The sequence below is a fragment of the Aquarana catesbeiana genome, linkage group LG02 (assembly GCF_042186555.1).
Source record: "Aquarana catesbeiana isolate 2022-GZ linkage group LG02, ASM4218655v1, whole genome shotgun sequence".
NCBI lineage: Eukaryota > Metazoa > Chordata > Amphibia > Anura > Ranidae > Aquarana > Aquarana catesbeiana.
The window spans coordinates 400,959,529-400,979,609 of NC_133325.1; the positions used below are offsets into that span (position 1 = coordinate 400,959,529).

At 39.2% G+C, this 20,081-nt stretch overlaps 1 protein-coding gene across 1 annotated transcript in view; it reads right to left on the reverse strand.

The window, feature by feature from the left end:
- Positions 1–20,081, reverse strand: part of CLTC (clathrin heavy chain) — a 112,105-nt gene that overhangs the window by 19,896 nt on the left and 72,128 nt on the right. Inside the window, exons 14-26 of the mRNA XM_073615270.1 lie at positions 18,112–18,275; positions 15,203–15,328; positions 13,316–13,458; positions 12,249–12,483; positions 7,634–7,756; positions 7,398–7,543; positions 6,937–7,120; positions 6,650–6,842; positions 3,190–3,347; positions 2,346–2,510; positions 1,237–1,344; positions 930–1,097; positions 493–642 (exon numbers count right to left, since the gene is read on the reverse strand). Coding sequence (XP_073471371.1) covers positions 493–642; positions 930–1,097; positions 1,237–1,344; positions 2,346–2,510; positions 3,190–3,347; positions 6,650–6,842; positions 6,937–7,120; positions 7,398–7,543; positions 7,634–7,756; positions 12,249–12,483; positions 13,316–13,458; positions 15,203–15,328; positions 18,112–18,275 — 2,063 coding nt within the window. The remainder of the gene's footprint in view (positions 1–492; positions 643–929; positions 1,098–1,236; positions 1,345–2,345; positions 2,511–3,189; positions 3,348–6,649; positions 6,843–6,936; positions 7,121–7,397; positions 7,544–7,633; positions 7,757–12,248; positions 12,484–13,315; positions 13,459–15,202; positions 15,329–18,111; positions 18,276–20,081) is intronic.

Below are 20,081 nucleotides of genomic sequence, written 5' to 3' on the forward strand. Positions count from 1 at the left end.
CAGCCTAAAGAAAAAACTGCCATTGCTGTACTCTTAAATTGTTAACAGAAAATAATGTGATTAGGATTTTTTTTCTGAAGTGTTGCTATAATATTAAAGCGGAGTAAAACAAATTACGTTGTGTCAAATATATGACAGACAGCTGAAATAAGTCTGCAAAGTAGCTTAGTAATTCTGCCTTGCAGTACTAAGGTCTTGGATTCAAATCCCAACCTGAACACTATCTGTATGGAGTTTTCATATTTCCTAAGCTTGCGTGGGTTTCCTTTCGGTATTTCGGCTTTCTCCAACTCCCTAAAAGCCTTGCTAAAAAATGAATTGGCTCAAAACAAGTGTGCCAAACGTGGCTGTCTCACCTCCTAAGTGCTACGATTCGCAGGGGGTAAAAACAATATAGAAAACAAAATTTAAAAAAAAAAAAAAAGACAGGATATTCTGCATTGACTAGATGAACAATAGAAAATATGCACACAAAAAACAGAGAATTATTACCTTAGTTATGATGTCTTTAAACTGCCCTTCTTTCCATGCATCTGTAGGATGGCTCATCATTGTAATAATTGCATTATCATACTCTTCATACTTATCATATAAAAATACCAATTCTGACCACAAGTGAGCTTGTTCTGCTGCCCTCAGCACCTGTAAAAAAGAGTGAATGCACGGTTTACAAACATACACAGACCAGATGCCATTCCCTGTTAAAAAAAAAAAAAAAAAGTTACACCATTAAGCCCTAGTTCATACCAGTGCAGCTTTGAAATCCTGCTACTTCAGTGTGATTTTGATGTGCTTTTTCAAAGCTGCTGTAAGTTGAGTCGCAACAATTTGAACCGTTCCATTGCCGAAAATAGGGTGCGATTTTGAACTGTCAAATTGCATTGGTGTAAATGAGGGCTAAAAGGTGTACACAAGGAGATTTGCATTACCTTGGGAATGTTGACCCTGGACCAGAACAGCTCCAAGTGCTCCCTCATTTTCTGTGGTTTGAACTTTGAATACAAAATGGCAAGCTCTGTAAACATTCCCATGTGTGCACGTTCCAGGCCTAGGGCTGCTTCAAGCATGGTGATCAACTCTTCGAAATAGCCACGGTCCTGTATAAGAAAGATTAAAAAAAAAAAAAAAAAAAAAAAAGTTAATATGGCATTTCATTACCTGAATCTTATATACACAACCCATAAGTTTGCTGCCCATAAGTTTGCTGCAGGTTTGTAAAAATACATGTCGGCTTACCTGATAGTAATTTATTAACTCCTCCAGTTCATCAGCATGTACCACAATGTGAAGACCACACATCTGGGCAAGACGGAACTCTTTACCATCCACACAAGCAAAACAAACCTGAAAAAAAACGCAAAGAAACTGGTAAGAATTTAGCCTTTTTATACAAATTCCCTTAAAAAGATTAAGGGTGGACAAATCAACTTTTAATTTGGGAGCCATTTAGCCAGTAGTAATTTTTAGGCTACATTTGCTATGTTGTGGTTTCTAAAGTATAGACAGAGAGGTAGGTGCAGCTTTAAAAGGGAAAGTTTACCTTTTCAAAACAGGTTACATGTTCCAGCTCCCGCAGCCTCTCCCCCCTATTCCCCATCTCAATGCCACACGGCTGCATCATTCATTCTCAGTTTCCTGTGAATTAATAGACTACAACTACTGTCAGTCACCGCGGCTGCCAGCTTGCAGTTCTGAATGGACTGCAAAGGCGCTAATGAACACTTTCGTAGTTCAATCACAAGTCCTGCAGCTTGTAAAAAGTCAGCTCATATGGAGGTATGGGCTGAAAGCTGCAGGGCTTGTCTGCAGAAGCCTGAAACTGTACACCTGATCCACTGATTGCGGAAATGAATGCACATTTTTTTCCTGCAAAATATGTGCATTTATCATTTATTCTTAAAAAGTGAACCTATCCTTTAAAGAAAAAGTGAATAAAAATTTCCAACAAAAAAAAACAATGTTTTTTGCAGGCTGCTGGAAATTCCCTTAGATCTGTTAACTAGTATTTAATGAAAATTTGGAGATGTGAACATACAAGAGGGCTACAGTCTGAGAGAAAAAAAAAAAGTAATTTGTCAATGCAGTGACCAATGGCTGTAGGTGTATAAATTGGATGAACAAAATGATGGAGCTTGAGACACCGATTAACACATTTAACATTTGTTGCATAGCTTCACAGTGAATGCTGTAATTTGTATTGAACTGTGAAATACCTCAGCATGTGCACTCCTAATTATTTACTGTATAATAATTCTGATCAGTAGCCAAAAAAAATGTTTTTATTCCTAAATGTTGAGCAATTTTAGTAATGTCAACAGGCATATTTACAAATTTTCTATAATCACCTCTTTCCAAGTGCGAGTACTGTTTGCTTTTCTTGCACCATCCACAGCAGCCTGATACTCTCCTAGGTGAACAAGGGTGGACGCCAAACGGCCAAAATTTGAAACATTGTTGTAGAGCAGTTTAGCAGCATCGTACATTTTTTCATCGTAGCAGCGGTCACCAACCTAATTAAAACAAAATTATTAATGTTGAAATTAAACTCATTAAAATGATAAGGATTCTAACATCAGGTAAAAAAAAAATTGCAACTATGAAAAACGAAGACCAGTGCATAATACAGCAGGTATGGCACCCTATCAAGCTTGAAATCAATAACAGCTTCATAGGAATATCATCACAAAATAGCGTTCTACTATCCTAGATGAGAAAATGCCACATAAGTGGACTAAGTTGACAGGAGACAAAGACATACTGTACATTAGGTAAGAATACATTTCCAGACTGCCTTGGTGTCCTCCAAACCAATTTATTGGGTTAAGCATACTATATACATCAATTTAACCATTTCCCAAAACAATACATTTAAAGCATGCTGTAATAACTATCACAGCTGTTCATGATCTCAATAGAACTGTCAAGTCAGCACCATGGCAACTGTAGATCAGAGGCTAAGATGGGGACTTCCCTGGCTATAAATGATTGGAGGTTTTAATTCTCCGTCAGGTTATGAATGTCCCTTGGACAGCAAATTTCTGCTAATCTATCGGTTGCGCTTTGATGTTTCTAATCATAAAATATAACTAATTTAGCAAATTTTCCACACAGCTTTTTGGCTATTTCCCTCTTCCTGGACTGCCAAGTGGTCAGTCAGAGATTTGGTGAATGTGAAAGTATATTACAAACCTGCTGGATGTGGGCATTGTTTGGTCCATTTATAAATTCCTCAAGTTCAGTGAGCCGGTTGGTTTTAGCCAGAGCAAAGATGAGCTCTGTTTCCACATAGGATTCCCTTGCCTTCTTCCGGGCCATCTGCAGATATTTAACTAGCTCTTCCCAATTTCCTGTGTAGCATAAAACATGTAAGAAAAGAATCCAAAACACGCATATTTGTCATATAGCAAACCTAGACACAGCAAAGCACATGAAGCACATGTATATTCCCAATCTAGCACAAATGCTCCATTCAGCGCATGGTGGTAATTATGAAAAAGCGCTACGGATAGGACAGCGGACATAAAGCATGGTCATAAAGAGCCATTCCAGGTAAAACTAAAATGACTTTTTTTTTACTCAGTCCTTAACCCTAGCATCTACTTATCTTCAATCGGGTAAAGCCCACTAGTACAGAAATAACCTGGTATTGCCAAAGTCTAAAATCACCTTTAGACCCCTTTCATACTGAGGGCGTTTTGCAGGCGCTATATCATTAAAAATAGCTCCTGCAAACCGCCCTAAAACAGCTGCTCCATTCACTCCAGTGTGAAAGCCCAAGGGCTTTCACACTGGAGCAGTGGCGCTGGCAGGGCGTTAGAAAAAGTCCTGCCACAGCAGCTTCTTTGGAGCGGTGAACTCACCGCTCCTCCCCATTGAAATCAATGGGGCAGCGCTGCTATACCGCCGGCAAAACGCCGCTGCGGCGGCATTTTGTGGGTGGATTTAACCCCTTTTCGGCCGCTAGCGGGGGGTTAAAACCTCCCCGCTAGCGGCCAAAATAGCGCCACTTTACCGCTGACGCCCTATGCGCACAGTGTGAAAGGGCTCTTGGATAAAAAATAATAAATGAATTTTTTTTGCAGTAAATGTGCATTTATTATTTTCTCCTCCTGGAGACTACAAAACCCACAATCAGTGGATCACAGGTGCAATGTCAGCCTCCTGCAGACCTGTCTTCCAGATTTCTTGCCTGTACCTCTGTTAGAAAGCTGGAAGGGTAAGTGGACTATGAGGTCGCTCACCAGCCCCCTCGCAATCCATTGAGAACTATAAATTCGGCTTCCATGGTGGGGATTAGGGGAGGTGCTGGAGCGTATTATCTGTTCCACACCAAAGACGGTTGTAGCGTGTAACATGTTCTAATTTGTCCTTTAAAATAAAAAGCACTTATAGCATACATCTGTACGTTTGTCAACTGGATTTGGTCACTAAGCAAATTAAATGTGAGGTTAGAAAAATAGAACCACCTCCCCAACAGGAAATCTCTCTTCCTAGACAGATCCTCCAAAAACAGGTGTGCCCCCTGAACATTTCCCACCTAATCCTGTTAGTGGCATATTTAAAAACGTTTCAAATTTCCCATCGCTTTCTCTTTGTGACAATGAGCTCCAGGACAGAAAGGCTGAATCTCCTCCGCAGGACACAGACAACAATGATTCTCGACTGAAATGTTGGGCTTTAACCACTTAACCAGTTCCCGACCGGCGCACGCCGATGTACGTTGGCAGAATGGCACGGCTGGGCAAATGGACTTACAGGTAAGTCCATTTGAATTCCCCGCCGTGCCATTGCGTGCACGCTCCGTGAGTCGGGTCGCACGGACTCGATCGCCGCGGGTATATCGCCTCACGAAGAGGACGAACGGGGAGATGCTGATGTAAACAGCATCTCCCCGTTCTGCCTAGTGACAGTGTCACTCGATCTCTGCTTCCTGTCATCGGAGCAGAGATCAGTGCGTCACACACACAGCCCATCCCCCCCTACAGTTAGTAATCACTCCCCTAGGACATACTTAACCCCTCCCCGCCCCCTAGTGGTTAACCCCTTCACTGCCAGTGTCATTTACACAGTAATCAGTGCATTTTTAATCGCACTGATCGCTGTATAAATGACAATGGTCCCAAAAATGTGTCAAAAATGTCCAACATGTCCGCCATAATGTCGCAGTCACAATAAAAATCTCTGATCGTCGCCATTACTAGTAAAAAACAAAATTATTAATAAAAATGCCATAAAACTATCCCCTATTTAGTAAATGCTATAACTTTTGCGCAAACCAATCAATAAACGCTTATCGCGATTTTTTTTTTACCAAAAATATGTAGAAGAATACGATCGGTCTAAACTGAGGGGAAAAAAAAAAGGTTTTTTTTATATATTTTGGGGGGATATTTATTATAGCAAAATGTAAAAAATAATGCGTTTTTTTCAAAATTGTCGCTCTTATTTTGTTTACAGCGCAAAAAATAAAAATCGCAGAGGCGATCAAATACCACCAAAAGAAAGCTCTATTTGTGGGAAAAAAAAGGACGTCAATTTTGTTTGGGAGCCACATCGCAAGACCGCGCAATTGTCAGTTAAATTGACGCAGTGCCGAATCGCAAAAATCGCTCTGGTCAGGAAGGGGGTAAAATCTTCCGGAGCTGAAGTAGTTAAGGACCGAGCCTCTTTCTGAGATTTGTTGTTTACAAGTTAAAAACTGTTTTTTGCTAGAACATTACTTAGAACCCCCAAACATTATACATTTTTTTTCTAACACCCTAGAGAATAAAATGGCGGTCGTTGCAATACTTTGTCACACCATATTTGCGTAGCGGTCTTACAAGCACACTTTTTTTTGGGGAAAAAAAAATGAGACAGCAGTAAAGTTAGCCCAATTTTTTTTTATATCGTGAAAGATAATGTTACGCCGAGTAAATTGATACCAAACATGTCACACTTCAAAATTGCGTCCGCTCGTGGAATGTCGACAACCTTCTACCCTTAAAAATCTCTATAGGCAACGTTTAAAAAATTCTACAGGTTGCAGGTTTTGAGTGACAGAGGAGGGTCTAGGGCTAGAATTATTGCTCTCACTCTACCAATCACGGCGATACCTCACATGGGTGGTTTGAACGCAGTTTTCATATGCAGGCACTACTCACGTATGCGTTCGCTTCTGCGCGCGAGCTCGTCGAGACGGGGCGCTTTTAAATTTTTTTTTTTCTTCTTATTTTACCTTTTTTTTTTTTTTTTTTTACACTGTTTTTTAAAAAAAAAAAAATGTTGTCACTTTTATTCCTATTACAAGGAATGTAAACATACCTTGTAATAGAAAAAAAACATGACAGGACCTCTTAAATATGAGATCTGGGGTCAAAGACACTCATTTATACTAAAATGCAATAAAAAAAAATTGTCATTTAAAAAAAATGGGAATCCGCCGCAGAGACCACTTTTTATCTTGTAGCCGACCACCCACCGAATACGAGGATTCCGGGGTTATGGCAGCTAGATGCTACCATAACAACAATATCCATCCTCAAAGTTAGGACGTATATCGGCGTGCGCTGGTCGGCAAGTGGTTAATAAGGCTGTAAGCTTCCATGCATGGTGAGATAATGAATATAGGGGTATGCAAAAACCGAAAGGAGGAAAAACAGTCATTTACCACTAGCATTAGCAGCCTGTACCACTTCCATATAAGAGGAAGGATCGTCTGCTTTAATATAGGAGTCAATTGCTTCTTTAACCATTCCTTTCTGCAACTGTGCCTTTGCCAGCTGACTCCAAACAGCTGGTTCATTACAACGTTCAGCAAATTCATAAGCACGGTCCAGGTTTCCAATATGTTCAATCAAGACCTAAGGGATAGAAGAGAATTAAAAAAATTAATTCTCAAACTCATAAGCAAATAGGTTAGGAAAAAGAAAAAAAATCTGGCAGCACATGTCATACCTGTACAGCAGATGTGTTCACATCAAATTTCCTGAAAATGGCAAAGGCTTCCTCAAATAGCTCATTACTGATGGCAATGTTTGCAATATCAGGGGCATCATAATTATCCAGGCGGTTTATGTATTCCATGACTCTAGTACGATCAGCTTTGATAGCAGTCAGGATCAACAAGTTTTGGAGATTCCTGTAAATAAAGCCAGGTTACAGTGCATCTAAATGAGTCTCTCTCAACCAGAGTTCCGAGAAACATCAACGTTTTAATTATACATTAATGTGTGAATACGAATACAATTAATGGAATTAGGTCAGTAAATTGATGGTGCTTGAAGCCCAACTGGTAAAAAAAGGCACTATGTTTGTTGTAATGGCATTAACATTTCTTACAGAATTAGAAAAGCAGGACCTTGGAATGTAATTTTGTTCATGGCAATCACATCGGGTAGGTGAAGTTTATTTATTACCTGTGTTCACTGAAGACAGAGTTGTCCAAAACAATCTTCTCCAACAGCTCAATGAGCTCATTTGGCAAGTCAGCAGTCATGAAGGCTTTCACTGTGACAGACACTTCCTCAGGGTCTTGGGTTTCTGGCAAAGCTGTCTGTACAACCTGAAAAAGGAGGGAAGAAAATTATCTTTAAAAAAAAAAAAATCTGTGTGTGTAGTCACAATACAGCGTCTGCCCAAAAATATAACATACCTGGTCAATCAGAGGCCTTCTGTATGGGTTGCTTTCTAATAACACACTAGCCCACAATTCTGGATCTTTACGGCGCACCAGATACCTTGAAAGGCTTTTGAACAAAGAATTTTCATTGCACACCTAAGGAAAAACCGACAGACTCTTTAGTTCACAGTAACTGAAGACAGTGCAGGTTCTTGATACATTTTCTTCAGCGGTAAAATTATCCAGTTACAGGTATTTAAAGTGGTTGTAAACCTCCGACCATGAAATATGAGCAAATCATATCCCTCTATAATGTGTACTTGTTTCAATGAAGAACACCAAGTGTAATTTCTGTCTGCTGCTTCATTCCCCTAATATCAGCATGAATCACTTCAGACAAGTTTTCCCGACACCAAGAGAAAAACGGTGATAAGAGAGGGACCTCCAGCTGATTGACAGCCTGATTCTGTGTGAAGGGTGGGTGTATCTCTGCCCTCCAATCAGCTCTCAGAGCTCTGCAGAGTGTAACTTCAGCTCTCTGCCCCCTTTTCTCTGAACTCGGACTAGCTATAAATATTCAGCACTTTGATGGGATATATAGAAAAGAAGACTGCAGATTAACAGCTGAAATTTATGAAGGATGATTTGTTTAATTTCTGTGTTTCACCTGAGGCCAGTCATTTCACTGGGTATATGTAAGGCAGAGGTAGGCAACCTTCAAGAGGTTGAGATCTACCTGAACAACATGGGAGAAATCAAAGATCACAGGCACAGGATCCTGTTAACCTAGCAAGGCATCCAGGAGTTTTGGTGTGCTTTAATGAAAGCGCACCAAACCTGCAAAATATAAGTCTATTGCTAAAGCGCAGCTATGCTATTGTGCCCAGATAGATGCTGTTATGCCCATATTGATGCACAACAGGAGCTTTATGGACACAACAGCATCTTTATGCTACTGTGCCCATATAGATGCTTAAGAGCAGCTATAAGCACAATAGCATCTTTATGCTACTGTGCCCATGTAGCTGATATTTTCAATCTATATAGGCACAATAGCATCTCTATGCTTGTGCCCACATAGCCACTTTTGTGCCTCTATATGAGCACAATAGCACTTATATGGGCATAATAGCATCTTTATGCTATCTTTGTGCTATTGTGCCCATCTAGCTGCTATTGTGCATCTATATGGGCACAATTGCATCTATATGCTATTGTGCATCTATTTTGGCACCCTAGAATCTTTATGCCATTGTGCTCATATGTTTACATACCCTGGCAGAATTTATGATTTCTTGGCCATTTTTAAGGAATATGAATAACATAAAAACATTTCTTTCACTCATGGTTAGTGTTTGGCGGAAGCCATTTATTATCAAATCAACTGTGTTTACTCTTTTTAAATCATAATGGCAACAGAAACTACCCTGATCAAAAGTTTACATACCCTGGTGATTTTGGCCTGATAACATGTACACAAGTTGACACAGAGGGGTTTGAATGGCTATTAAAGGTAACAATCCTCACCTGTAATCAGTTTGCTTGCAATTAGTGTGTGTGTATAAAAGGTCAATGAGTTTCTGGACTCCAGACAGACCCTTGCATATTTCATCCAGTGCTGCACTGACGTTTATGGATTCTGAGTCATGGGGAAAGCAAAAGAATTGTCAACGGATCTACGGGAAAAGGTAGTTGAACTGTATAAAACAGGAAAGGGATACAAAAAGATATCCAAGGAAATGAGAATGCCAATCAGCAGTGTTCAAACTGTAATCAAGAAGTGGAAAATGAGGGGTTCTGTTGACACCAAACCACAGTCAGGTATACCAACCAATTTCAGCCACAACTGCCAGGAAAATTGTTTGGATTGTTATGCAAAGAAAAACCCACAAAACTTCAGGTGAAATACAAGACTCTCTGAAAACATGTGGTGTGGCTGTTTCAAGATGCACAATAAGGAGGCACTTGAAGAAACATGGGCTGCATGGTCGAGTCGCCAGAAGAAAGCATTACCACGCAAATGATACAAAGTATCCCGCTTACAATACACCAAACAACACAGAGACAAGCCTCAAACCTTCTGGCACAAAGTCATTTGGAGTGATGAGACCAAAATTAGCTTTTTGGCCACAACCATAAACGCTATTTTTGGAGGGGAGTCAACAAGGCCTATGATGAAAGATATACGGAGGTGGATCACTGATGTTTTGGGGATGTGTGAGTTACAAAAGGCACAGGAAATTTGGTCAAAATTTTTGGCAAGATGAATGCAGTATGTTATCAAAAAATACTGGAGGAACATTTGCATTCATCAGCCAGTAAGCTGCGCATGGGACATAATTGGACATTCCAACATGACAATGATCCAAAACACAGGGCCAAGTTGACCTGTCATTGGCTACAGCAGAATAAAGTGAAGGATCTGTAGTGGCCATCTCAGTCTCCTGACCTCAATATCATTGAGCCACTCTAGGGAGATCTCAAAACGTGCAGTTCATTCAGTTCATGCAAGACAGCCCAAGAATTTAAAGGAACGGGAGGCTTTTTGCCAAGAGCAATGGGCAGCTTTACCATGTGAGAAGAGAAAGAGAACTGGGGTATGTTAACTTTTGATCAGGGTTACTTGGGTAGTTTCTGTTGCCATTATGATTTAAAAAGAGTAAACACAGTTGACTGATAATAAATGGATTCAGCTAAACACTAACCATGAGTGAAAGAAAAGTTTTTGTGTTATAATAATTCATATTCTCTGAAAAATGGCCAAGAAATTATAAATTCTGCCAGGGTATGTAAACTTCTGAGCACAACTGTACCTGTTATTTTGCATGTATATGGGCACAACAGTAGTTATATGGGCACAATAGCATAAAGATGCTATTGTGCCCATACAAAATGCTATTGTGTCCAGTATCCTTAAGCCTAGTAACACCGACTTTGCATGCAGTAGTGCTGCTTCATGCTGTGAATCCCGCAGCTACCAGGAATAAGAGGTGGAGTGCTGTTCGCATCACTCTACCTGACATTCCTGCTGGAACTCTAGAAGAGGCATTGGATTATGTGGGCGGCCGATGCCTCCGCGGAAGTGCTCCCTCCGCGGCTGGCGATACCTGCCTGGGAGTAGTTCCTATGCTTCCCAGTGCACTTCATCTATGGCATGTGACCGCAGGTCGGCAAGCCCAGGCGATCTACCAGTCATCTAGCCACAATCAACTGGTAGATTGCGATCCACAGATTGCCAACCTGGGATGTAAGGGTTTAAAACCACTAACTCACAAAAACATTTACAACATAAAAATGCTGATGATCTAGAGACCTGCATGGGCTCTTTTACATACTACATTCCTGTGGGCTGTGGCTCATACCTAACATGATTAACAATATCCTCATCATATGCATAGGAAAAGCTCAAGCAGCAAAAAAACAAAAAAACAAAAAAAAAAAACAAAAACCCCTACAAATTTTTTTTTTTATGCGTACTGCAGTGATCAGTTGCACTTAACGTAATTAGGGCTGAAACAACTAATCAATTAATCGACAATAGATAATTAAATGAATTGATTACTATTTTCATAATCGATTAATCGGCCAGACGATTAGTTGGCCTGCATACAGAATGCATTATTTGTTTACATATCAGGAAATACAGTGCAGCACACATACAGCTCAGTACATCGTCCATACATGTCAGCAAGTGCCTGAGAACTTGTGAATGTGTGAGGAGCAATACCCCATGGGACATGTAGTCCTGGGCAGGAAATGAGTGGTTCTAAAGGCAGAAGTTTTCTTTACCTTGCTATTGGAGCACTCTATACTGTACTTAACACACAGCAAAAAGCAGTGTAGAAACAGATCAAAAGCAAACTGCATAGGTGTGTACCAAGCCTTATGCTGGCCATATGGATCAATTTTCAGATGAGAATATTTATATGAAAAATTTTTGTACATGCGCTGAATGAAAGAATGTTGTTTGACATTTTTACTTGCTTTTAACATTCTGTTTTAAAATGAATGTCATTTCTGAACGAAAACCAAATACACTGTCTGATAATTCCTTTGACCAAGCAGTTTTGTATTATTTCTAAATTTTCCTGTCACTGTGGTTGAAAACGAACATCGATTTGACCCCACTAACGATTAGAAAATCGAACGAACGTTCTTAAAATGACTTTTTTTTTTTTTGAAGGAAGACACTGTTTTTGTATGGTCAGCATATAATATATTACAGTTCTGCTTGAAAATCTGCAAAACAGTCTAACTTTTTTTTTATTTTAAAAAAGATCTTTGAGTCTGATGATATTTATCAGATTCAACCTCTAATAGTATATACAGTATATCTCCTCTAATAGTATATACAGTATATCACTTCTGTCTGTTATTCTCGGAGTGGATTAGAGATTTATCTCTCTAACCATATAGTTGGTTATTTATATTTACCACTGCATAGAGATATTTAAGAATAAATTGCCTTTTTTTTTTTTTTTTTTTTTTAACTTTTTACATATTAACTAAAATTATACACCATACTTTTCTAAAGGTTATTAACCGATTAATCGAAACAATAATCGGCCAACTAACTGATTATGAAAATAATCGTTAGTTGCAGCCCTAAACGTAATAAAGCTTTATCTTATTTCAGAGAATGACATACATTGATTAGTTCCAGATCACACTGTCCTCGCTCATATGACACACATGCCAGATGGGGATCTCTCTTTTCACAATACTTTCCAACAACGCGGCTGTCGTAAAATGGGTTTTCACGGAGGAACCGTTCTGGATTGTTGTTGCTGTCTATGTAAATCTTTGCCAAAGCATTGTGAGTGGCTGGCTCCTCACAGCCTTCATGGATTCTGGATTCCAACCATGGTAGAAGCAGCTTTAACCTAAAAAGAACAAAGACATTAACCAAGAATATCTGATCTGAATAGACAAGAAAATGTTCAAGCAGGATTACAGGTTTAGATCCATATTCTGTGACAATATGTATTAAATGATAGACTATAGCATGCACAAGATAAATTGAAGCTCCCTCCTTAAACCAAAAAGCCATTCAGGTTCAAAATTTAGCAGTTCTAGAACGAATCTGCGTGAAATTAAATGTGTTCACCATTAAACTAATAGAGGAACCCTCCTATATCATACAAACTTTACAGTTAAAGCTGAACTACAGGGACAAAAAAAAACCCCTTATCCCTGCAGGGGGTCACACTACTCAACACTGCAAGGATTAACTGCTCATTTTACCTGGGGGATTATTACTAATAAGGGAACAAGGAATAGGGTAAGTAGATCACCTTACTCATCATCCTCCCTTGGCAAAATCGAGCGGGTAACCCTTGCAGTGGGTAGGAGGGGCCAGCTGTAATGGTAAAGGTTTTTCCCTAGGATTTGAACTTTAAGAAGGTAAACCCCTTTCCCATTTCATAAAATAGTAAGTTTAATTATTACCAGGTCTGTTTAGCTTTATGGTAGATGTCTGCAGCTTTTCATTGATCATTTCAGAAAGCAAGTCAGAATTTGAACAAGTATTGACATAAATGTCATCTGCTGTAATATAGTGATCGTGGATTTAAAATTTCAAATCTTTCCAGCAGTATTGAACTGCATAATAACACCACGTTAAAGTACTGTAAAAAGGTTAAAGTAGAAAGCTTTTTTTGTAGGGAATCCTTGCATAGATGCACGTCATCAATTTGGTACATTCCCAGCACTTACCGGTTTCGTTTTTCAACTTCAGCTACAAGCTCATCAGTGGAGAACTGGCCTCTTACCACCAGGATAAGGTTCTTTATCACATCTTCAGAGCAATCCACATCTAGCAAACCACCAATAACCACTGGCAACCGACTTGGGTTAACCTTTGAAAGACACAGGCAGCTGTCAGTATATTGTTAACCAAAATAAACCATTGAAAGCTTTGTGTGCCAATTAACTTTTGAAGCACATTGAAAGTTTGAATTGGTGATCTGCAATCATATTGACAGATCTGGACAGATGGTCAAAAATGCATGCACGTGACAACTGTGCTCGGGGTAGCAAGATCAACTGGTGTGACCACGAACAAGAAGGCTCTACCAAGAATGGTACTGGAGAATCAAAGTGATAAGTTGTATGGGCGAGATATTGCCTACATGTCAGGGAGAGCAGCAGAGATCGAAGCAGCTTTATCTTGTTTAAGTGAGGCTCCCTTTGACAGCAACTGGCTGGGCAGGTTCAGGCAGGATCAAGAAACGGTAATCTTTTATGTATGGGTACCTTATGATATAAAAGTCAAATAGTTCAAGGAAGCCGAGGTGGTTTTCAACCTTCGGCTAGGAAGCCGATAGTGCCCTTCTGCCAATGAACCTACCAAAAGCAATGAAATGAACATAGAAAAAAAAATAAAAAATGGTGATGACTTGCACTGATTAGGTCAATAATTTTGGCTACCAACAGCTGGTTGGGATAGGTTTTATTGAAAATCACATATTTTCTCAATATGCACAATACTGTGGCTGATGAAACAAGGTGCATGAGTGGCTTAGTTTGTATCTTTTTTTCTTCTCCCAATGTGTCCCTAAGCAGCTTGAAAGCCAGGTTGGAGCTGCATGGCTTATACATGTATGATGCAGACTGACCTTGGAAACCCTTTGAACATATAGCTGCTAAGCTACTTCATGTGCCAACATTTCATGGGAAGTACTGTACATAAATTGCGTGAAACATTCTGGTCATATTTACATATACAGTATGTAAAAAAAATGTAAGCCTAGGTTCACACATATGCAGTGCGGTCAAAACGCAGAAACCCCTGCATGTTTCCTGCAACGCATTCGCACTGTGACTGCCATCTGCTGTGGGTGTCAATACAAAGTTGACACTCCAAACGCATCGCAAACAGTGCGGTTTGCCTACAGTGGATCACATGGTACAAAACGATGCAAACAGATTGCGGTGCGGCTCCAAAACAGGTGCCTGCACTCCTTTGGTGCGGTTTGATCCCATTCAAATTGAATGGGCGTGATTTGCAATGCACCAAATCGCCTGTGAATTGCACAGGAATGCTGTGCAGTTACTGTGCGATTCACATGAGGGCTATAGTGTGAACCAGGGATAGTCACAAGGTTTATATGGCTACTGCAGTAGTCCTTACAAACTTTAGTTGTAAAATACCAGGAGATTTTTGATAAGACAGAAATTTCTTTAAAGACTGAAAAACAAGTTAGAAGGAGGGGAGCGGGCGGTAATGGATTAGAGGGAGACTATGAACAAGGCTAAATACTCTGCTGTAGATGTAAACATGAGATTATATGTAATATCTGAACAGCACACCACTGTCGAGTAGCTAACTCATTACCCCTCTTATATCCTATCGGGTATACAGGGAACTTGCAAAGATGTACTTGTGAGATGCTGCATTATTGAACAGATGTTTTATTATAACGCTGTAAGGATTCAGATGTTCAATGTCGCACACTGACGGTTTTGTAATGCTGATTTGTTTTTGAAAATAAAAACTTTTTGCTGTTAAAAAAAAAAAAAAAAAAAAAAAAAAAAAAAAGACTGAAAAACCAAGATTGAGATTGTCAAACAACCATTTGATGAAAAAGAAATAACGCTTACCTTCTGTACATAGATCTCGATGTACTTCTGCAGATTGTTTCTGTATAGATACAGCACCAGATCATGGACAAAGTCAAAGCGGTCACAGACAATTATGAGTGGCAGCTGGTCTGTAAGTTTAGCTTCCTGCAACAATGCATTCAGACAAGTTAAACATGAGGAACAAAGACAAACCTCTATGCACTGCCTAATACTATCCTAGCACAAGAAACATTTTGTGGTACCCTGGTTTTAACAAAATCTTAATTCATATGCAACTATGGACTTTTACTAAAAACACTCATACTGTTGAAGATTTCTGCAAAACAAAGCTAAATAATAACGTTTCTAATGCCCATGCATGCTGTATTAAAATTGTGCTGTCATATTTATGATTAAATTGGGCTCAGCTCTAACTGTCATAATGTATGTTGTAACATGCTACAAAGATGCTGCAGTAGTAGCCTAGCTACCAATTTCTTAAAACAAAAACAGAAAAAAATAGGAAACCTGGAAAAGCTTAAATTTTCCACATGACAATCCTACATACACAAATTACACCAAGAATAAAGGTATAAAGCCTGCATGAAAATTTACCTTGTACATGTCCTGCTCATTCCACAGACAAAAGGAAAAGCACAAAAAATAACTTCCATCAGGAAACGGTTTAAAAACATAAAAATGTTTCTATATGGGCTTCTACTACTACTACTAAGAATTCTCAGGAAATTCAAAGACTTTTATTTTCCCTATTTAACAGGTAACCGAACTCATGATACAACACTAATGAAAGAAGATGGTTTCATATGGAAACATTTAATTCAGTGCTCTGTCTTCCCCACCTTGAACTTCAGAACCTGATGTAGGAGGACTGGCTAAGCCCAGAGCAGTTAATAGCACACCCTATGTTTTAAAGGAAAAATAGAAAAACAGAGCTGAAAAGGAGAACTCTGAACTGCAAATCCATTACAAACCAAGTAGTAGAGATAGACCTTGTTAGGAAAGGCTACAAAGGTACATTATATGTACAGTTGGAGAGTATGTTCAAAGTCAAGTTCTAAAGGGACTGGAATGACATCTCACTATACTGTATATTTTCATATGTGTACAGAATTTACAAAGCAGGGAATTTGAAACTAAAGAAAAATACTGTACACAATCATTAAAAATCACCCAATATCATGTACTATAGGAGAAGGTCACTAACACCACTCCTAGTTACCATGGCTCCCCAAATACTAATGCAGTAATTAAAAATATTATTTGAAATAAAATAAAAATAGAATATGCTAAACAGCTCAAGAAGTAAGTAAGCAAGTTAGACAAAATAAATCCATTGACAGAATAAAAAAAAAAAAAAAAAAAAAAAAAAAAAACGTGCTATGATGTATTTTGCTTGTCTTCCGTTTACACCGAATTGGTTAAAAAAAAAAAAAAAAAGAAAAGAAAAGAAAAGAAAAGTCCACTTGATCAGTAAATTAAGCAGCCATTTATGTGCCACTGGCAGCCCCTGCTGCATGTGCTGCGTTCTAGGTATCGCACATTTGCTACCTCCATAAATTAAATACATTTTTATATGCTCTAAAAAAATTCAGTTCAACACCTACTGGAAGTCTTTTTTGTGCAATGGCTTCTTTATAGGAGGGAGATGCAATCTTTATCATGTGAGGGAAACTATATCATAGCTGTATACTCCCTTGGAGACTGTGTGTAACAGTGATAATATGGATTCTACTGTTATCACTGAAACTGCATTCCTGCAACGGTTTTTCTTCTCTTTTCCTACTGGTATGTTGTGCAAATAATTTCACACAGAAACTCGTGCCTTTTGCACTGCAGACTCACAGTTTACTTCTATAACAATGATTACAACCCTAATTCCCAAAAAGTTGACATTGTGTAAGAGTCACAAGGTCTCAGAAGAAAAGATGGACAGAGGTTCGCCAATCTGAAAAGCTGGGATTTACAAATCATTGCATTCTGTTTTTATATAGATTTTTACACAGCGTCATAACTTTTTTGAAATTAGGGGTGTACTAGATAAACAATGTTAGCCATTTAACTATTTGTGGTTCTGGTCAGAATACTTTCAGATGTTCCCTGCTTTCCTCTACTTCTTCCTTCAAAACACCTGGCCACAGTATAGTGATCTCCCTCTCTGTGACTATAGTAATGTATGGCCTCCTTCCACACAGGCGCCTGTGTGAAGTGGGATCTCTCCGCTGAGCAGGCGGATGACAGGTCCATGTCTGCTCCGCAGAGCGGACACGAACACAGCCTTGCTCTAGTCTACGGGGCAATCGAATGGAAAACTATCACCTTTCCATTTTAACCTGATGCCATCCGATATACTGATGGGGAATAGGTTCCCCTTCCGTCTTTTTTAGGCAGGCAGGATCAGATGGTGGCGGACGTCAGCCGACATGTGTCTGCTGAAATCTGCCGCTCCATAGAAGAGGAGGGTCCAATCAGGTCCACCAGAAAAACTGACAGGCAGACCTGATCGGATCGCCCGTGTGAAAGGGCCCTATTGCCAAAAAATAAAACTGTGCTCACCATCTGGGAGGCAATGTGTTTGGCTCCTAGTACCTTTACTACAGCCTAGCAAATACCAGTCTGGTCAACAAGCATACACATGACTGCACAATATTGTAGCTGTATGTACATGCATAACTCTTAAAATATAAAACACTACCAACTTTATTTTTTTTCTTCCCCTCATACCAATGTTCCCATATTAACCCAATGAATTCTCTGCACCACGACACCTAAACGTTGATTAACCACTATGGCAAACACATCCATTTTGCTTTCACCCATGGATCCACTATGAGTCAACGTCTATTACCATTAACTTTCACAACTAAAGGATATACAGCAAAAAAGGAGGTCAAGTCACAATTTCAGTCAAACACTCTCAATACAAGTACCTTCAGGAAGTTCTTGACTCTCTCTGGATCATAACAATTGCTCTCTCTGCAGATTCTCTCAACTTCTTTAATCTGCCCTGTTTTGCATGCTGCCTGTATGTATTTGAAATGAACATCAGGATCTTGACTAAAGTTGACAATGGAACCCAAGAAATAGAAAAGTCCTGGAATAGGAAAATAATTGAAGAAACTTTAATCATTTTTATTCACTTCGTCATATACAATACAATGCAAACGCACTAAAGCCTATTTTGTGTCAAACCCAGATGGGTACTTTTTTCATATGGTTTGGAAGTGCCCCAAGATACAGACCTTTTGGTTAGTGCTCTATGACCTGATTAACACTAAAATGGACTTATCGATGTCTATGTCTCTCAGATGCTCAGAGATTGCATCACAGGAAGCTGTTGATTTCTTACTTGTTATTCTATGCTAAACAGGCAATCATCAAATGGTCCTCCTCTGCTCCGTCTTCTTGGGAAACGATGACTGGTGCCATGTTGCCTCTTTACAAACTGAAGTACATCAGTCTTGGCTTTGGCTGCCCCTGGAAATTTGAGAAGGTGTGGCAGCCGTGGACTTCCCATTAAGGTGGGGCTTCTTTATTGAACTGTTGTAATGCCTCAAACATCGCCTCTCGCCTTACCCTCTCCCTCACTTCCTTTCCTTCCCAGGACACTTCCAGAGGTAATGTAGCCCTCCCTCTAGATGTATATGCTATGTAAGATATTGTGGGATTGTTTGGAAGCGGTCTCGCCTTCCTTCTTAGAATTGCTGAACGGACTCCATTTGTTCTGCCTTATTTTGGTAAATTTTTTTCAGTTCGTCAACCAATTAAATGCACAGCCTGTTTTTATTGTATTACCATGTAAAGTTTGGTTGTTTTAGTTTTTCTTTCTGTACGTTCTATTTTATCCCTCAATAAAGCAATCCTGATTTTTGTTTTCTTTTTAAGAAAACAACCTATTCTGGACACAAGAAAATAAAAAATCCGTAAATTGGAGACATCCTGTAAGGACATTATTCCACTACATAGTTTGTTGTCATCTGCAAAGACAGAAATGGTACTTTTAATCCCAGACCCCATATCATTTAAAAAGATATTAAAAAGTAAGGGTCCCAACACTGAACCTTGGGGTACACCACCGACAACCTTAGACCATTCAGAGTATGAATCATTAACCACTACTCTAAGTTTGGTCTTTTAGCCAGTTATCGATTCATTTACAAAACTGATATTTCCAAGCCTGTAGACTTTACCTTACACATGAGCCGTATGTGGGGAACTGTATTGAATGCTTTTGAAAAATCCAAAATATACCACGTCCACAGCCACCCCTCTGTCCAAGGTTTTAATTACCTCTTCATAAAAAGAAAACAGATGTGTTTGACAACTTCTGTCTTTCGTGAATCCATGCTGTCTGTTGCTTAACCCTTTCATGACTAAGCCTATTTTTGAAATTTGGTGTTTACAAGTTAAAATCCGTATTTTTTGCTAGAAAATTACTTAGAACCCCCAAACATTATATATATATTTTTTAGCAGAGAATCTAGAGAATAAAATGGCGATTGTTGCAATATTTTTTATCACACGGTATTTGTGCAGCGGTGTTTTAAACGCAAATTTTTGGAAAAGTGACACTTTCATGAATTTTAAAAAATCCAAACAGTAAAGTTACCCCAATTTTTTTGTATAATGTGAAAGATGATGTTACGCCGAGTAAATAGATACCAAACATGTCACCCTTTATAATTGCACGCACTCGTGGAATGGCGACGAACTACGGTACCTTTGAATTTCCATAGGCGACGCTTTAAAATTTTTTTACGGTTACCAGGTTTGAGCTACAGAGGAGGTCTAGGGCTAGAATTATTGCTCTCGCTCTGACGATCGCGGCAATACCTCACATGTGTGGTTTGAACACAGTTTACATATGCGGGCGCGACTTCCGTATGCGTTTTCTTCGCTG